We start from the raw sequence: 16878 nt of genomic DNA, 5'->3' as shown, positions 1-16878 counted from the left end.
TGGTATTGCAGATGTTGGGTCACATGATCCTACGTATTAGGTCACGGCGGCGCCTGCTCCCACGCGTAGAATGGCTGAGCTCACGCACAAAATTCATTGACTTCCAATACAGCTCAAAACCGAAGCGGCATGTCTCCCTCAGAGCAGACCCTTTAACCAAAAGCATTGACTATCGCCGTGAAGTCGTGGTCTATCGCCTTTCATTGTCCAAGCGCCTGCGGCGCCCTCCTAGCAGGTACAATACAATCAAGACAATCGACGACGACGTCATGAAAATAGGTCACCGCCATTGGTTGGGCAGCTTCTAAGGGGATGTGCCGCTTACCGTTAACATAAATTTGTGCCTGTAAAGCGTGCTTTGCCTGTAAGGCGCGCGTGCTTCTTTAGAAAGGCCACCTGTGAACGAAGGGACGAGAAGTCGAAGTGTCGAGTGTGTTTGTATTTCATGTTTTATGCTAAATAAATACTTTTATATTTCTATTTATTTCACTGATACGTTTCTCGCTTATTTCCCTACCACCTTTTTTGTACTGAAAATATAACAATTAAAATCGTTAATCCTGCCTGTACTCCACGTCATTGTCACAGCAAACAGCAAAGAAGGCGGGACAATTATTTGACCGAAATAAGATACTTTTGTAGCGAATAACTTATTCTACTCATGTTTTCCTCTGAGTTATTATATGTTTTTGTCGAGATCAAAATTGCCTTGGAATGTGACGCAAGCCAAGCGACAGAAAATGTTTTGAAAGAAGTGCGGAATATTTGGTGAAAAAGCATGTTTTAAACGCGCCCGTGCACATATGCGTCCATATTTTTACCGGCAAACTGATTTAATCTTCTCCACAGGTTCCAAGTATGCGGTGCTGCCGACTGGTGAGCTGCTCATCCGGGAGACGGACCAGCAGGATGGTTTTCGCACTTACCGCTGCCAGACGCGCCATCGCCTCACAGGCGCCGTGTCGCAGAGCGTCACAGTTGGACAACTTATACTTACAGGTGAGTCCGTATTCGCTGCACGTACGCGGATAGGGGACCCTCAATGTCTGCGGGAGTGAGGCTTCACGAAACAATAATGCAATGCCATTTAGGTTGTCGTGTTGTAAAAGAAATCACGAAATTTCTCCGTGCCAAATTCCCTGATTTATGAACAGGCTCGTGATGTCATCAGCACCGCTAAATCTGAAAATCTGAGGAGTAACATGTTCCAGTCTCCGTTATTGGATTATCATATAGGATTATACTAACGCTTCAAACACTTCCACCTTAATTCTACCCACTAATACGCCTTAATTTACTGACCAATCCTACAAATTCTCATTAGTCCACACATCACTTCACTCGAATTCACTCTAATCTAACATCTTTTTTCCAATAATCCACCTCAACCCACCCATTAATCCTAAACAATCTATCTTGATCTATTTTCTGAGGTGGGTCATATCCGAAATTTGGGCCCTTTAAAATATCTAGGGGTGAACCAACTTCCAAACGCTATCGCATTGGTTGCCTTTCTGCACAGAGCACATCACAAACCGAGTGAGAAGGCAGATTAAAATCATGCGGCTGCACTTCTTACGTGACTCAGCTCGAGCTAAGTGCAGTATTTGAAGTATTGCCCGTGAAACATGTGAGGGCAAATTTAATAAGGGCGTCTTTTGAAGAATCGTTACTAGGCGTACACCAAATACGTCCTGTAACCAAGAGTACAACGGTTGAAAGAAACAATGCAAAAGTTAGGGCGCTGCTGTAATATACTTTTCCAGGGGTCATATGACAGGAACTATACCGTATTTACAAAGGTTAGAAACAACTTGTATAGTCTTTTGTAGACGTTTGCATGTTTTCTTCTGGATTGCCTATCAAATAGGACAGACTGCCGGTGTTTAATGTTTTTTTAAAAAAATACTTTGAATTTTTTGAGCTGCCTAAAATTTCAGCCGAGGGGGTTTGAATAATTACATCTTCGTCCTTAAAGAACTCTTATGTAAAATTCACCTCTGGAGTTCGCTTTTCAAGAATAATAGACAGCATGGAGTAGGCGCGAGCAGAAATTGTAATGCCTGCCATAACCATTTAGTGCGGCGCTTGCCATTTTATAGATAATTTTTTCCGCATAGATACTGTGTAGACACCTAAAGAAACTATTTACAGTTTTAGGCGTGGAGAAACGCCCATTATTTATTTCCTATGAGCATGCACACGCTTGTGTATAATGGGTCATGGTGCATTTGTATCAAGGGTGACTACAAAATAAGAGCTCTGTTTACTTGATTCTTATCACCCTCTGCGTCATTTGATTAGCTCAGATTTAACGATGTCAGAGCCAAAGTCCAAACGCGAATAGAATAACTGAAATAAAACAGCTAATTATTGTTGTCATGCTTTCGGCGACGGAAGGGGGCAAGGAACAGTTACTTGTTTTATCAGGTAGGCTAATTCCTTCCTCGTAAAACGCTTTGTAGCATGTGTGAACGCCAGGCTGCAGCACGTATGGCTTCCACTGTCGACGGAGTGGCCACTTGCGGAACTTTATCTCTAAAAATGGCGCACATAAACAACGGAAAAACACAAGGAGTACGGACAGCACAGCAGGGCTCCTGTCCAGTACGTTCTCTCTGTGTTTTTCCGTGTTTTTCTGTTCGTCATTTTTAGATGGATCGCTACCAACTAGCCCAATTTTCTGCTTTGCGGAACATTATATTTCTTCATGATTTTCTTACACCCTGGTGTTGCCACATTGTTCTTTAGTCATCACTTTATTCACTACTTAGCTCACATGTTAAAAGCTGGAAGAAGCGTTACTGTCAATTTCCGCTAAACCATTGTCTTTTTCTGCAGAGTGAACTAACAGAAATTCCCGACTTGGTATAAAAATGGCTTTTAGGCATATTTTTTTCTTTCCGGGCATTTATTTTTTTCTGCCGTAAAAAGCACGAGATATAGTAGTCTAAACAAATGTACTTTGGCTGAGCGCCCCTAGATGCCTGCTAGTGGGCATCATCAAATCTATTTAGAGGAAACCTCCAGTGTTGAGTAAACTTCAACTAGGTAGTAATATCTCATTAGCATCAACATGAGAGTACCTATATGGCTTCAAATTGTTGAAACCGCCCAAACGTCGCGCACAGGTGAGTGAAGACATGCCTTAGAAGAAACGGCATCACAGTGCAAACACAAACGAGGGTGGGCAGAAGTCGCTCTCTCAAACACGCGGGAAACAAATGCTCCTGCTGTCTTCCCCCCACCAGTCCACCATGCTCTCTGTGCCAGCGTATACAAGGCAATCAGCTCTCCCGCAATTCCATCAACCTACTTTCACTTTCTCTCCGTTATTACACCGTGCGCTTCTTTGTTCAGCCCGAGGCGATTTCGGGTCCACGAAAAGTGGCAGCCGCGGCTACAATGGGCCCTAAATTAGAGACGCAGAAACGCGTCAAGAGCGAAAAAAGCACACCGCGACCTACCACCGCATTAGAGTACTCCGCCATTCGACTTCGCCGCGAGCGTTGCTCGGTTCAAACCACCATTGGTTCGGCAAGGGAGAGGCAACGACTGCGTAAGAGTGCGAGAGAGAGAAAGAGGCGAAAAGCCGAGCACATCGACATGCTAACGAGGCAACCCAAGTTTGCGGTGGTTTAGTCCGGACGACTGCGCGCTCGAGCATCGAGGACCCGCAGCGTGGTTGGGTTTGACGCGCGGTTCTTTTCCCCTCCCTGTGCGCACGGCACACAGTGCCAGGTGCGAGCGACAAGTTATCCGCAGTCGGACGGCCGCGGGAAGACGCTCGACGAAGCGGAAGCGAGGTGAGTTGCATAACGCCAAACTCATTGCTGGCGCCCCCCTCGTTTCGGCGCTGAAGGAGGGAGGTGGATTCGACGGGAACTAAATCCGAATAGGAATTGTTGGCTGACGGTCCTGACAGCGACACGCGAAGCCAACCGTCGAACGTCACTCTTTGCCGTCAGAAACGTGTGCTGCGCACCGAGGCGTCTACCGAGCATTTTGAGGAAGTGTTTATTTATTAGTTTATTTTTATTTGAGCGCTCTTTGACGGACAGCACATGATGCTTACCGTTTAGGGTGCGTATCGCGCTTGGTTACAGGGCATACAGGAAACTTCTAGGCCTAACCTATCAGGAACTTCCAAATGGTTCTAGCAGTTACTTCTACATAGTTCTGCCCTTCTCTCGGAATTGGAAAAAGCACGCCTGTCTATTGTAGGGAAGGTTAAGTTAGTCGTAAATACATAAAAGATCGAAAAAAGAAGCACTAAATTTGCGGTATGCTTTTATTATCATGATCGCAAATGCCATAATTTTAATGCCGAGAACCGTTAAGTGATAACACACATAACGCACGCTTGGTTAGGCCTAGTAATAAAGGAGTTTGCGCACCAAGCAGAGGTCATACACTCACCAAGTAAAGAGGAAAAAGGGTCAACACTGCGCTTCGCTCAGAGCGGGAACGCCGAAAAATGATAGCTTCTTATTTGTCTTCAATTCTCTTCAGGTCAATTTTTTTTACTTTCGAACGCATATATATAAAAAAGCGTGTGACAAAAGCATCTGGGACCTTAGCAATTTTCTCGTTTCGGCTCATGCAATAAGTGCAATAGCGTACCAGGGTGCTAGTTACAAATGATCGAAAAAAGTGCGCAAGATTTCAAGCCTACGTACCTGTTTCACAAAAGCTGCAATTAATTGAAGTATGCACCACATGATATGCGACCAATGAAAGAAATAAAATAACTAACTGGGGCAATGTTTACAAAGATTCACATAATACGTGAATGCCGCGCCAAGAAGAACAGAATTTCAATAAAATTATAGAACGAAAAAATTCTTGGCTTGCATTCGGTCGATAACATGGATTCAGTTGCGTCAATACGACTGTTATGGGGGCAGACCTCACAGAAATGCTTTGCTAATTTCTTTACAAACCTAGTACCAAGCGGTTACCTATGTTGAATTTTTTAAAGTGAAAACGTTTTATTAAAAAAAATATCTGCGGAGAGTAAAACACATCGCGGCTACGGTGGCTACATTTAGCTACCATATCGAGGCGCAGCTATGATTCCGAAGCAAAATCTGCATGTTTAGTGCAGCACTAGCAGAAACGAAATACTAAATGTCCGCTTCACGGCGCGCCCGTGGTGGATCAAGTGCTCTTCAAAGAACCCGCATAGATGCTGGCGCCACTTCTCTCAAGGTAAATTCGGATGCACAAAGGGAGCTGACGCATAGTTCAAGGACGTCAAGAGAGTCAGCTAATCGGCTGGACTCACACAAATAGGACGTGAAAATTAGTGTTGCGTTTAGTGCTGTTGTTTCTTTGCGACTGCATTAAGGAATAAGCAGCCTCCTAGAGAGCGAATTCTACATTACTTGATGTGTAGCATGCGCAGTTATAGGGCTTTATTCAGGAGTCTGCCCCTGCTATTTAAATTCACATCATGAGGCTCGAACTTGCGGTCATAGGAGTTGTAGTCATCGTCGCCATAAAATAACGTCTTGAAGTAGCAAAGCCCATGAACCATTGTCAATGTTTACATCATCCGCAGGTTGTGTGACCATTTTATTGCTACCGTTACAGTTAAACACACTAACTAGTAAACTCCTAATACAATCTCTTGTCACAATCTTACACGTTCTCTTTCACATACTGCTGAAGCTGTGACTACTAAAATATCACTTGAACTACCTTTAAACTTTTTCTTCCCTAACGAGACAATTCCTGGGTCAATACCTTTCGCACAGTGAGGACAATAGAATGAACAGAAAATAAAGCTGAAGGAAGGAAAGCTTAATCTGTCATGTCCGCTAGGAATATTAAAATACGATGTTAATCTGGCATATAAGTCTGCTCGATTAACTTGCGGAGAAATGACCTTTTTTCAAAATTTCACCTGTGTCGGAGTTTTTTTTTAGCAAGTCAGAAATTTTCGCACTTTCCTGGACCGTCAGACGACACCACATAAGTTGTGGCGTAGGCACCTTAAATGAACGCAGGGGAAAAAAATCATGACGTGCGCATATATCGCCTGAAAACCACCCGAAAGCAAACTGCAATACTTAGCCAGGGAAAAATGAGAGTGAATGTAACGTGACTTATACGGCAACCTTTACAAACCCCGCAAGTAGTGCAAGGCCACGCAATTTAAAAAGAAGCTGTCTTTATGCAGGGTAGCATGTTTGCCCTTGCGACTCAAATACTTAGGAAAAAAAAAAACAACGCTCAGATGACGTAAAAAAAAACATGCTTGCCCTCATTATCAAGGGGCTGTTTTGGAACCGCTCTTGGTGCGAGAAGAAAATAATTACTCGCGGCAGTATAAAAAATACATAACCCGTTGGAGCGATTTTATGTGTAACGATACGTCTCCCTAAGCACACAGCTCCGTGGAAGCATATGGGGCGGAAGGGGAGGCGTTAGGAGCGTTAGGAGTGGACTTTGGTGGGCCAAGCGCCCCAGCTTAGGGTGGGTCGTTATTGGGCTCGCGGCTCGTTAAAGTAAAAGCCACTCCCTTGCGTGCGGCGAGGCTCCCAACTACGGCGAAGCAGTCCAAGCGTGACGGCGCTGTACTGATGGTTATCATCGAGCTACAAGAAAAGTGAGAATTAAAATGCGAATCCGTAATGGCGTGCAATTACCTTGCGAGGACGCGGGCAATCAAGCTGTCGGACGCGAGCATAATAAGACGCAGATAATGAGGCAACAAAATTCGAACCAACACAAATTCACTTTCATTTTCCTCTTCTGTCTTCTTCACTGAGCAAAGAACAAGAACGCGTACGCTTCACTGAAAACAAAAGGACTTCGAAGAAGAAAGGAGGGGGAAAGGGGGGAACGGAGGCTGTGATTGCGTTTTTAAAGAAGCTTAAGAAAACGAATAGAATCAATGAAAACCGAAACACTAATGCTAAGAACTTCTCGAAAATGTCAAAAAGGGATAAAAAAAAAGCATGGGAATAAAAATAGAGCGTAGCGAGGATGCGCTGCGCGTAAGATTCTTGAATTCAAGCCCCTGTTGCGCCCACGGCAGTTACCAGATTTCTGCGCTCGAGGAGGAGGAGATGATGGAAACAAAACAAAAATAAATGCAACTGAAGTGGGGACAACAGACAAAGATTGCTGAAAACTCCGAGCGCAGCGATGTTTGCTGAGTGTTTGACTCGGTGGAATTCTCACCTTGTTGTTCTCGGCCCGGCAGCTTCCCTGCCTGCTTCGGCTGTTCCCGCTTTCTCGCTTGTTTGCCGGAGCTGCCTGCCTGCCGACTTGCTCGGGGCCGCCGAGAGCTCAGGACTTTGTTTGCATTCCGACAACGACGACTATGAACGCCACTGAGTCGTTTCCGGAAGCGCTGAAGCCTAGCTCACGCGCCTCTACGTCGCGAAATTTTGTTTAGCTCCGGAAAAAAATACCTACACCAAAAGAAGAGAGAGAACCGAGACTCAAAACATTAAAACTGCTCAAGACAGGGAGCACCTCTGGTGGATGCACTAACGAGAGGCGAACTAAATTAGAAGCTCCAGCAGCTAGGCTGGAGGAGCCGGTGTCTAGCGCTAACTTAATTTGAAAGTCGCCATGCACTCTCTTAACGAAGGATTAAGGAAGAGAGAAACAAGGTGGGCTAATTTAAAGTATTCGGAGCTTGTGTAAAGCATTTAGCTAGTGGATTGAAAGGATTAGTTTTGTTTTCGTCGAGTGTAGTGTTTTCTCTTTATTTGCGGCAAGGCTCATTCAGGGAAAGTCCCGCACATCTGGAGAGTGGGAAAATCTTGTGTGTCCAAGGAATTGCGAATAAGCGTACTGCAATGCGAATTATGAAAGCGACTTTTACTCTGTTGGCATTTTAACCCCCTTTCTCTTAAAAATCGGCGCGTGTTTGTGTGTGTGCGTGTGCGTGCTTGCGTGCGTGTCCATCTCCACCCCACCGAAGCCTCCACGCCCACAGAAGCGACGTCAACATCCAGTTTAAAGGTGCTTTGGGAGGAGGACGAATTTAAGCACGATATGTATAAATGTATAACCAATACTGCCAATGGAGGTTTCTCCCATCAGATTGTATATTCACCTGTGCGTTTTTTTCCCACTCTGAGTGAAGTCAGGCGCATCAAAAAATAAACTAAGTTTTCAACACTACTCTAACTGCTCAGCAAACAGCACAATGGTTGGTGGTGGAAAATGCGAAACCCTCTCTTCAGCCGCTCCGGTGGCTGAATGGTTAAGGTGCTCGGCTGCTGATCCGGAATATGAAGATTCGATCCCCTCCACGGCGGTCGCATTTCGATGGAGGCGAGATGCTGGAGGCCCATCTACTGTGGGATGTCAGTGCACTTTAAAGAACCCCAGCTGTCAAAATTATCCGGAGCCCTCCACCATGGCATCCATGATAGCCTGAGTCGCTTTGGGGTGGTTACCCCATAAAACCTTAAATCGAACCAAAACTACTTATTCGTGAAGAAACAAAAAAAGGACACGCAGTTTTGACGAATTGCATAAAACTTGCGTAAAAGCAAGTTCTGTGAACTTCTGCCAGTTCCCAACGTGGTTCTCTGTTTGGCATGCTCAAGAGGCGTTTTAAATTCTCAGAATTTATGTCACTTCCGGGCGCTTCATCTGCCACAGATACAGTGCGGGGGAACACTAATGTACACAAGCTAAATGTTCTTAGCATGAATGAGGTCATAGCTGTTCCAGTGCTCTCATCAGTGTCCACTGTCCTCGTCGTTATCTTCTGTATTATGGCATCGCTCCTTTGCTCTGAGCGATCTCTCCGTTTTTAGGTTGAATTTAGGCGGTTATTATCTTGCAAAGAGCCTCTTTTCAGGCGGAAGCCTTTCTTGGCTCAAGAGTGGCGTGGACGGAAGTTGTCGACAGAGGGTTTCCGCAAAAGTGTCCGCTCGACCTGTGAATCACAAGAAGAGAAAAGTAGAAGAAAAGAAAATTTGGGTTGAGGTGGGGCTCGAACCCAGGCCGCCGTCGTGCGAGAGGGGGACACTGTCACTCTCCCGCGACATGGAAGCAATGTTGTATGTACATGAACTTCGACGTTTGAAGCTGAATAAAGACGCGTCTACTGAATGCTCGGTTGTTAAAAACGTATCTTCGAGATATGTGCTAAGGACTACTTGAGTAATTACGAGCATGCTAATTGCGGATGTCACAATCAAGGGAGTAACAAAATTTCCTCCGTTTTTGCTAAATTTCCTCCGTTCTTAGCGTACAGTCGTAGTGTCATCATGCGGCACCCACTGAAATATTCTCGCAATGTACGGATCTTGCCCAGCAGATGGCGCAGGTGGCGGACCGCGCACAGTTTTCACATTTCCTCACGTAAGGAGACCTCAATGTACCTTATAAACTTCTTTGACAGCGCTGGGGTAGCAGCACAGGCATGTGCACCGAAATGCTTTCTTTTTACGTGTTTTGATACACCAGTTAGGCAATGATATAACTTTAGTGGCCCGTTTGCACTGCGCATGTGTACTTCAGGCCCACTGTCTGTTGCATCCACTGTCATCACCTTGTCTGGGATAGCTAGGATTAGTCCACAAATCATTATCTGTCCTCTTTCGATAGCTCTTCATCATCATCAACTTCTACCTGCCCAGTTCTACCAAGATAACATTTTTTTTTGTTCCCCATCCTCGTGTTTGGAGCTCACTCTGATGAGACTCTTTTACTCGAAGCTACACCGAAACGTCTGGACGTATTCTTAGAGCCTCACAAGTATTAAGACACAGGTCACAGAACGAAATACATACGCAAGCAGGAGAAACGCAGAGACCCGTGTCTGTCCTGCGAAAGGAAGCTTTGTACTTACTTCTTTGTTCTCAAATCTTGATGCGCAGAGCATGTGTGCCCAACCTGCAGCGACCAGCTAGCTCTTTTTATTTGCTCTAATAAATTCGTAAACACCGAGGTCCGGAAATTTCAAGGTTGGCCCAACACCCCTTCTTATTTGAGAAAAACATTTTCTTGGTACGATAAGTCCACTTTCCGTACTTACAAGTTTGGTTCGGCTGTGATGACTGTAGGGAATAGGAAAAATTTGTCGGAATATGTTTAGGCTTAAAAAGTGACGATTTTTCATCCCGCCTCCCCCCCCCCCCCCCCCCCAAGGAAAAAAATTTATGATTGGGCTACATAATACTTCCGCCGTGAAGGCATTCGGAGCAAAGGCGCCGAGAACTAAGCTTTTGTGGCGAGCGCTACGTGGATTTGCTTTCGGCTAGAGGCTAAAGAATTTGCAACAAAACGGAAGGCGTAGTCCTGTAACCCTTGTTCAGCGCCTAATTCTCGCTTTAGGAAGTTGTTCCTAAAGGAAATTGCGTTCCCGGAGGTTTATCATTCACAAGTTATTTCAGAGGAGGAAGTAGAATCCTGTTTCTCAGCCCCCTCCTCCCCTCCCTCTCCGGTTTTGGAAATAAAACTGTGGAGGATATTTTAGCGACTACTACTTCTTCGCTTGAACCAGGTGATTTTTTTGCATCTGAACAACTTTTGGAACAGGCTGAAAAGCTTCAAGGCATTTCATTTTACTTCTGGTTGAAGAAGTTCTAACAGTGGGCGTTACTCCGTGCCCCGCACAAGAACAGAAAGGCAGGAAATTATTTCGTCAACAACCGCAGCCAAGAACAGAGGTCTCAAAGGCCCGTGGCAGCTTGTGAATATTCGTGCTTGGAAATTTAGCTTTACGATATTACTGTCGCCTTTTGAAATGAAAGTGTGGTAATGAAATATTAACAGAATTAAGAGGCACGCCTAATTTTGTTACTTAATGTCAATGCAAAAGGATTTGCAGCTCTTGATGCTTTTACCCGAAGTGACTTCTCTTCCTGTCTGGTGACATCACTTTCCGAATGGGAATGCTCTAGTCCGGTGACGTCGCTTCTCTATAGCCATTTGGGTAATTTAAGGTTCGACAATAGATTATGGCCCCATGGGGCTTCTATTGTTGCAGCATTGAAAAAAAAATGAAGCAATCATCAATTTCCTGGCACTCGGTCTACTTAGCATTCCTTTCTTGAGATGCACAGCGATTATAACAAGGCTACTTGTTACTGACTACCACTTTCACGGAGCATATTCTCATTTTGCACACCTCCTTTCTTTTTATTCCTTCGTTCTAGTCGAGCCGTTTCCTGTCTCTGATTTTCTTTCCACATATTTCAAATATGTGATCAGCATCTGTCAAATATTCGACGCACATTACTTTTTTCTTGTCATGACAAGCACTAAAGTACAATCTTCAATGCATTTTGCGAATCCCAAAGGGTGTCGCCAACTGACCGCTTATTCGAAAGTGTTCAAGAGTCCGCCTACCGGGTGCAGCGGCTATCATTGCGAGTCTTAGAAAAGATGGCGTCCGGCTGCAATCGACAAAAATCTGTTTGAGATTGACAAGCCTGAATGCGGACACCTTGCCCTCTAAGCTAACTTTGAGAACGCAAAATATGTCTCTGCAACCGGCGGCAGCTCACAGAAAAACTTTATTTTGACTGTAAAGACACTGAGTTTCCAAGCACTGGCGCAGGGTTTAAAATTTGAACGATAGAGTGTAATTTTCGCAACAACACTCGCGTGTCGTCAGATGAGCCCTTAAAGCTTACCGCCGTCTAGTCTCTAGGCTGCTATTGACTGCGGAATTCGGCTGAACATGCCAGGTAATTTCGGGAAAACATTGGTTCGGAGTATTTTTCCAGTTGACTTGGCATCTAGGCAGATCATTAAATGCGCGGACCATTAAATTTGTGGCAACATCGCCCATACCTAGCAGCCCGCGGCTCACTGGACTCCGACTTCACATAGTTTCTGACGTACTTTCTGGTGCGAAGGTATCTGCTTGATGAGGTGCGCTAAGCTTTGTATGCGCTAGTGTTAGCACTGCAGTGCTGATTCCATTTTTTTTCTGCATAACGCTAGTTTCTTTCCCTTACGTTCTCTTTTATTCATATATTTCGTACGGCCTGCTTGCATTTCCCTTTCTGCGGATAGGTAAGTTTTGATGCAGTGTTGTTGGAGGGGACTGGGTGAAAGTAAGAAATTCGTCTGAGGTTCCTTTGCAACATTCGATGCTTGTTTTATGCCCATATTTACTGATAACATGTGTATCGCGTGCAAAGCACGCATTAATGGTTTCGATAACGACTATAATTAAACTACCGCGGAGAGGCAGCGCTTGAACGCCAATTTCCTCGCTGTAACTGTGCCAGAGAAGACAACAGCAACAACACCAACAATGATGCGTGGAATGAGCGGCTCCAGGCTCTGGCTAGCTCATAGCGAAGTCTGGCGGAAAACGAGCTGCCTCTTTAGCCAAGTCTGGCGCGTGGTGGCTTCTCCGCGGAGAGCCCCGCCGCACTCGACTAAAGCGTCCGCACACGGGACGCTGCGCGCTGCCAGACTGCGGCGCACACTCGACGTACTGCGTGCAAACACTCGTACGCTGCCCCGGCCAGCAATTTATGCGGCACCAGTGCACGGGATGAGGCGTGGACAGAGGGGAGAGTCGGAAGAGGGGAGGCTCGTCTGGGGGACCCCTCTTGGCGTCACACGGATCGGGATGCAGCCGTGGCCCGCCACTCGACTCCTCTCCGCCGCCGATGGCGGTGGACTGGCATCATCTTGCTGAGCGTCTCCGCACTCAGCAGGTCAAGCGGCATGTATAAATAATTCGGGTCGCAGTGCGCGCGAGGGAGCCACTCACTACTGGCGAGGGTCGACCACGCTATTGGATCCACTCGGCCGCACCGCTCCGAGCGCACGCGCGCGCTTCGAATACAAACGACAGTCGAGGAGGGCCCGGCAGCGAGGACGCCGGAGGCGGCGGCAATTAGAGGGGCCTGTTAGGGACCTAATTGGCAAACGGAGGCGACGGAGGTTGGCAATGACGACAGTCATGGGGACAGAGGCCCTGCCAGGAGATCGCCCCCGTGGCAATGCTTGAACGAATTTCTCTCTCGCTCTCTCTCTCTCTCTCTCAGTCGCTAAAACCTAGCCCCTTCGAAACACCCTCACACGCTGCTCTTGAAGCACACCAGTAGTGGAACACCTACGCTCCCATCGTGGTCTTCGCCCGTGCGTGCGTGCGTCAACCTCGGCCTGTTTCAAAGACCAGTGCTTGGATGGCCGAAGTAGGACAACTCAGGACTTGAGTAAACCGCCGTTGATTTAATACGGCCGCTTGCCTTTTCGCCGAATCGACTTGGCCGTTGAATTGAAAGTGCATTTGAATTAGATTGGGTTTTCAGGGGAACGCACTGGAGGAGCTTTTCTAATTTGCATTATACTCCTAGCCCCCATTCGCCGTCGTCCTGTGGAAGGAATTGTGCGATGCGAAAATTTATGCGTGGAAGCTTCTGAAAGAGAAAAGAACGAATTAAATAATAGCGAAAGGCGTCGGTGCCTGATAAAAACGACGCATCTTATGGAGTGCACATGCAGTGGGATGATGATCGGGCCAGGTTTTCGCTCAGAAAAGCTATAACGAGAGCGTGGAAAAAGTTTTAGATATGCTCTATTCAATACTATTACTCCAACATGCGGGCACTGAGCACATTACCTGTAAAATACTTTACACAGAAGTTCGGTTCACGTACAAAGGGTCCTGGCCCGGGAACACATTTCCTACAAATCGATTCTTTTCTCATTACCTAGCGCTATATCGATAGTTGTTTCTCGACGCTGCCGGCTTTCAGCAATGGCGGCCAGCATCAATAAAGAATGAACAAAAATTCGCTGCGACTAGGAAAGCAACGTTATCGCGAAAATTGTCGGAGGATTAATTCGAGTTACTCAGCATTTCCTTCTTTTTTTCTTTTCTACACGCCACACCCCATGCTCTCACGCACACAACGAGAGGCTATGCTCGAATAGTACTATAATTAATGCATCCCAGACTCCTTTCCTCGAATTGAAACTGGAAACATCCGACGCCCCAGCGAGTAATTCCTTTCGCTGGGCCCAGTTTCTTTTTTGCATTATTTATTAAGTTTACGCCGGGCAGCCTGGGCCGGCACGGTTTTTTAATTAGATTTCGACTCCCCGGAATAACACTTTTTTCCCCCTCCTTCTCTTGCTTGACGGCGCCTCTCTCTGCAATCCTTTTAAGGCGAGGGCGCCAGTTGGGTCTGCAGGCCCGTGCGTGCGTGCGTGCGTGCGTGCGTACGTGTGTGCGTGTGTGAGTACGTAATGGCTAGCGCCTCTTTGGCGAGCGCCAGCGGCGGGACCTAAATGGATTGGAGCGGGCTCGCGGAGCTGTAAACTGTTTACGATTGTCTAACGCCATTTTCAGGCCCGGCTGGAGAGAGACCCGTTGGAGCGGCGGCCTCCGTCTCGGCGCCTCACTCTGGTCACGCGTGCTTCGCAACTCGATTGCTAGGCCCGCCGCCGACGCGATCGCCTCGCTTGCAACGCTCGAGTGGCTAAGGGTCGTCTTTGTCCGAGGATCGGCTTGGCCCGGAAAGGATTCGGAGAGGAAGCAAAACTGCAATTGTTGCGGTAGAGTTGGGGTGGGAAACGTCGCTAGAAAAGGAGGTCGTCGCCTAAGCTACTGTAATGACGAGGACGGAAAAACATTCTGCGTGGAAAGAAACGGAGAAATAAAAACAAACAAAGTGATTAGCGCACAATAAAAATAAACGGACTGTTCTTTATTTGTTTGTTTTTAACCGGACGTCCAACTCGACAAGGAGAGGAAAGAGTGACCTCAGAACAAATTTAAGTTTCCTGTGTGAAAGGTCGTTTGGAAACAATAGCCTCGGTCAATGGCGTCAATTTTTAGTGAGTGCTGTTTAAAAGCACCTTATTCCTGGCAGTTTACTTACAGATGAAAGTAAATGTAACTTTTACGTGCTTGTGTTTTGTGCTTGTGTGAGAGTGCGCGCTTGCGTGCGTGTGTGTTTTCGTCTGCGTTTCCGGCAACCTGATCGAGGAGGAGGGATGAGTACTCCGCCACTGCTTTTCTTAACATGAAAGGGTTAAACATAATTGCTTTCACACGAGCTCAGAAATTTCTATGCGGAACGAGGGTTTTTATTTTAACTGATAATCGATACCGTGCGCACAAGAATCCTTTTGATCCGAACGTTTAGTAGCGTATGATTGAGTCACAGTGTAGTCACAGAGGCTGCAGAGCGAAAAGTTGCATTTTATAGAGTGTACATGCGCTCTTTTATAAACGAGAAAAAAAAACGAACAATAGCTGGATATCAGCGCCGTGCTACAGATCCTTCCCACAAAAAAAGTGCGATGACGTCAAGTTTCTTTTTTTTTTTGGATTGCAGATCCCTGAAGCAATACCATCCGGTCATCTGCTTCTAGCCGACAATCACGGAGTTTCTAATTCAATCTACTTGATTGTCAGCTTCATAAATTTCAGCCGAGTGGCGGAAAAAAAAATATTAATTTCTAACTCCAGGTTTCGTAGCTATAAGCGAGTCTTTTAAGCCAAACTAACGTGAATGGAGCCAAAAAGTCCGAGCAATCAATATTTACTAATAAAACAAAAATAGAGTTGCAGGTGTCTTCCTTGTTCCTTAAAAAAAAAAACAGAATTGAAACGTGCTATGTAGAACTTCTTCCTCTATCTTTATTTATCAGCGCCCTGTGTGTGTCGTCTCTCCTTTGTCCCTCGTCTGCCAGCGCTGCATGTTCAGGATGTCAAACCAACATGCCCAGCAACACACCCTGCTCAAGTTCTTTTTTTAGTTTCGTTTGAAAACGTCGCAATAGTGAGAAGGGCTTCGGCTTGTCACACCAGCCATGGAGTTGAATGATTGCTTTCGAACATGGCCTTGGTAATAAAATAAAGAGTACATTTCCTTTAGTTTAAGCTTAACTCTAACTACACTTTTTCTCCTCCCCAGAAGCGAAGCATAACGTTCTAAGGTGTGCCTAGTACGCTTCATCATTACCACTCACGTGTAGCATAGCCGGTTCAAACACTGCAGAAGCTTTAGTTACCGGCAAACAACTTCGATGCCTTTCGTTCAGGACTCATTTTCACCCTTCAATCGGGGTACATTCTCTTATCAGGCTTAGTTAACACTTTTGCGTAGCGTGCTTGCACGAAATAGAAACGACGACGCATAAAATTATAGTTTGGGATTACAAGACCACGCAAAGCAACGCTCAGATTACGCGGGGAACCAGGAGAATAAGTGCACGCTGAAGGAAACAAAGGCTAAATCCGAATGAAACACGTAGGGGCGTGTTCAAGCCAGGGAATTGCCCTCGAAGTTTCGGAGCACGAAATAAGATAAAATTGGAACAACGGGAACGTTCAGCGCAAGTTCAGTCCGTCTCCTTTCCCTCTTTTCGTACAGGCCGTCTCGTCTGCACGCTGCTCAGCGGTGTGCTGTACGAAGAGGGAAGGCAGAACGGGCGCGTCTGCTGCTGCCCGAATTGCCTATGACGCTCCGCGCACCCGGTGATTTAGGGGGCCTAATAAAACGAGAAAGCGAGCTGCATGAATATTTTCTTCCAGGAATAACGCGTTATTATTAAATATAAAAAACGAAAACTGGAAACCGCACAAAAACGGGAACAAAACAACTAAAAGGCAGCGAGTGAGGAAAAACGATCAAGCCAACGTGCACTGCGCGCTCATCTCCCCTTCCTGCCTGCTTTGCTTCGCCACCCTCCAAGGTTTCAAAACTCTCCGCGACGCAAATCTAAATTGCTGGTATTAGCCCTATTTTTCTCTCCCCCGTCTTTCTTCTTCTCTTTCGTCCTTCTCTCCCTCTCTTCCGTACTTAGTGGCGGCGGTGGTGTGCGACGGCTGCGCCGAGGGGTGCATGCAACCGCGCGCAGCCTGCAAGCGGGCCCCGTAAACTGCGCACGCAGTCCAGGCGCGCCGAGCATTTTTAG

General features: G+C 46.3%; 1 protein-coding gene across 1 annotated transcript in view; it reads left to right on the top strand.

Annotated features, from left to right (window-relative positions):
* Positions 1-16878, top strand: part of LOC149371623 (cell adhesion molecule Dscam1-like) — a 407986-nt gene that overhangs the window by 229917 nt on the left and 161191 nt on the right. The window contains exon 4 of the mRNA XM_089565878.1: positions 850-999. Within this exon, the coding sequence (XP_089422004.1) occupies positions 850-999 (150 nt within the window). The remainder of the gene's footprint in view (positions 1-849; positions 1000-16878) is intronic.

This window comes from Amblyomma mixtum, chromosome 1 (genome assembly GCF_055824585.1).
Source record: "Amblyomma mixtum isolate Tamu chromosome 1, ASM5582458v1, whole genome shotgun sequence".
Classification (NCBI taxonomy): Eukaryota; Metazoa; Arthropoda; class Arachnida; order Ixodida; family Ixodidae; genus Amblyomma; species Amblyomma mixtum.
This window is presented reverse-complemented; position numbering and strand designations above follow the sequence as displayed.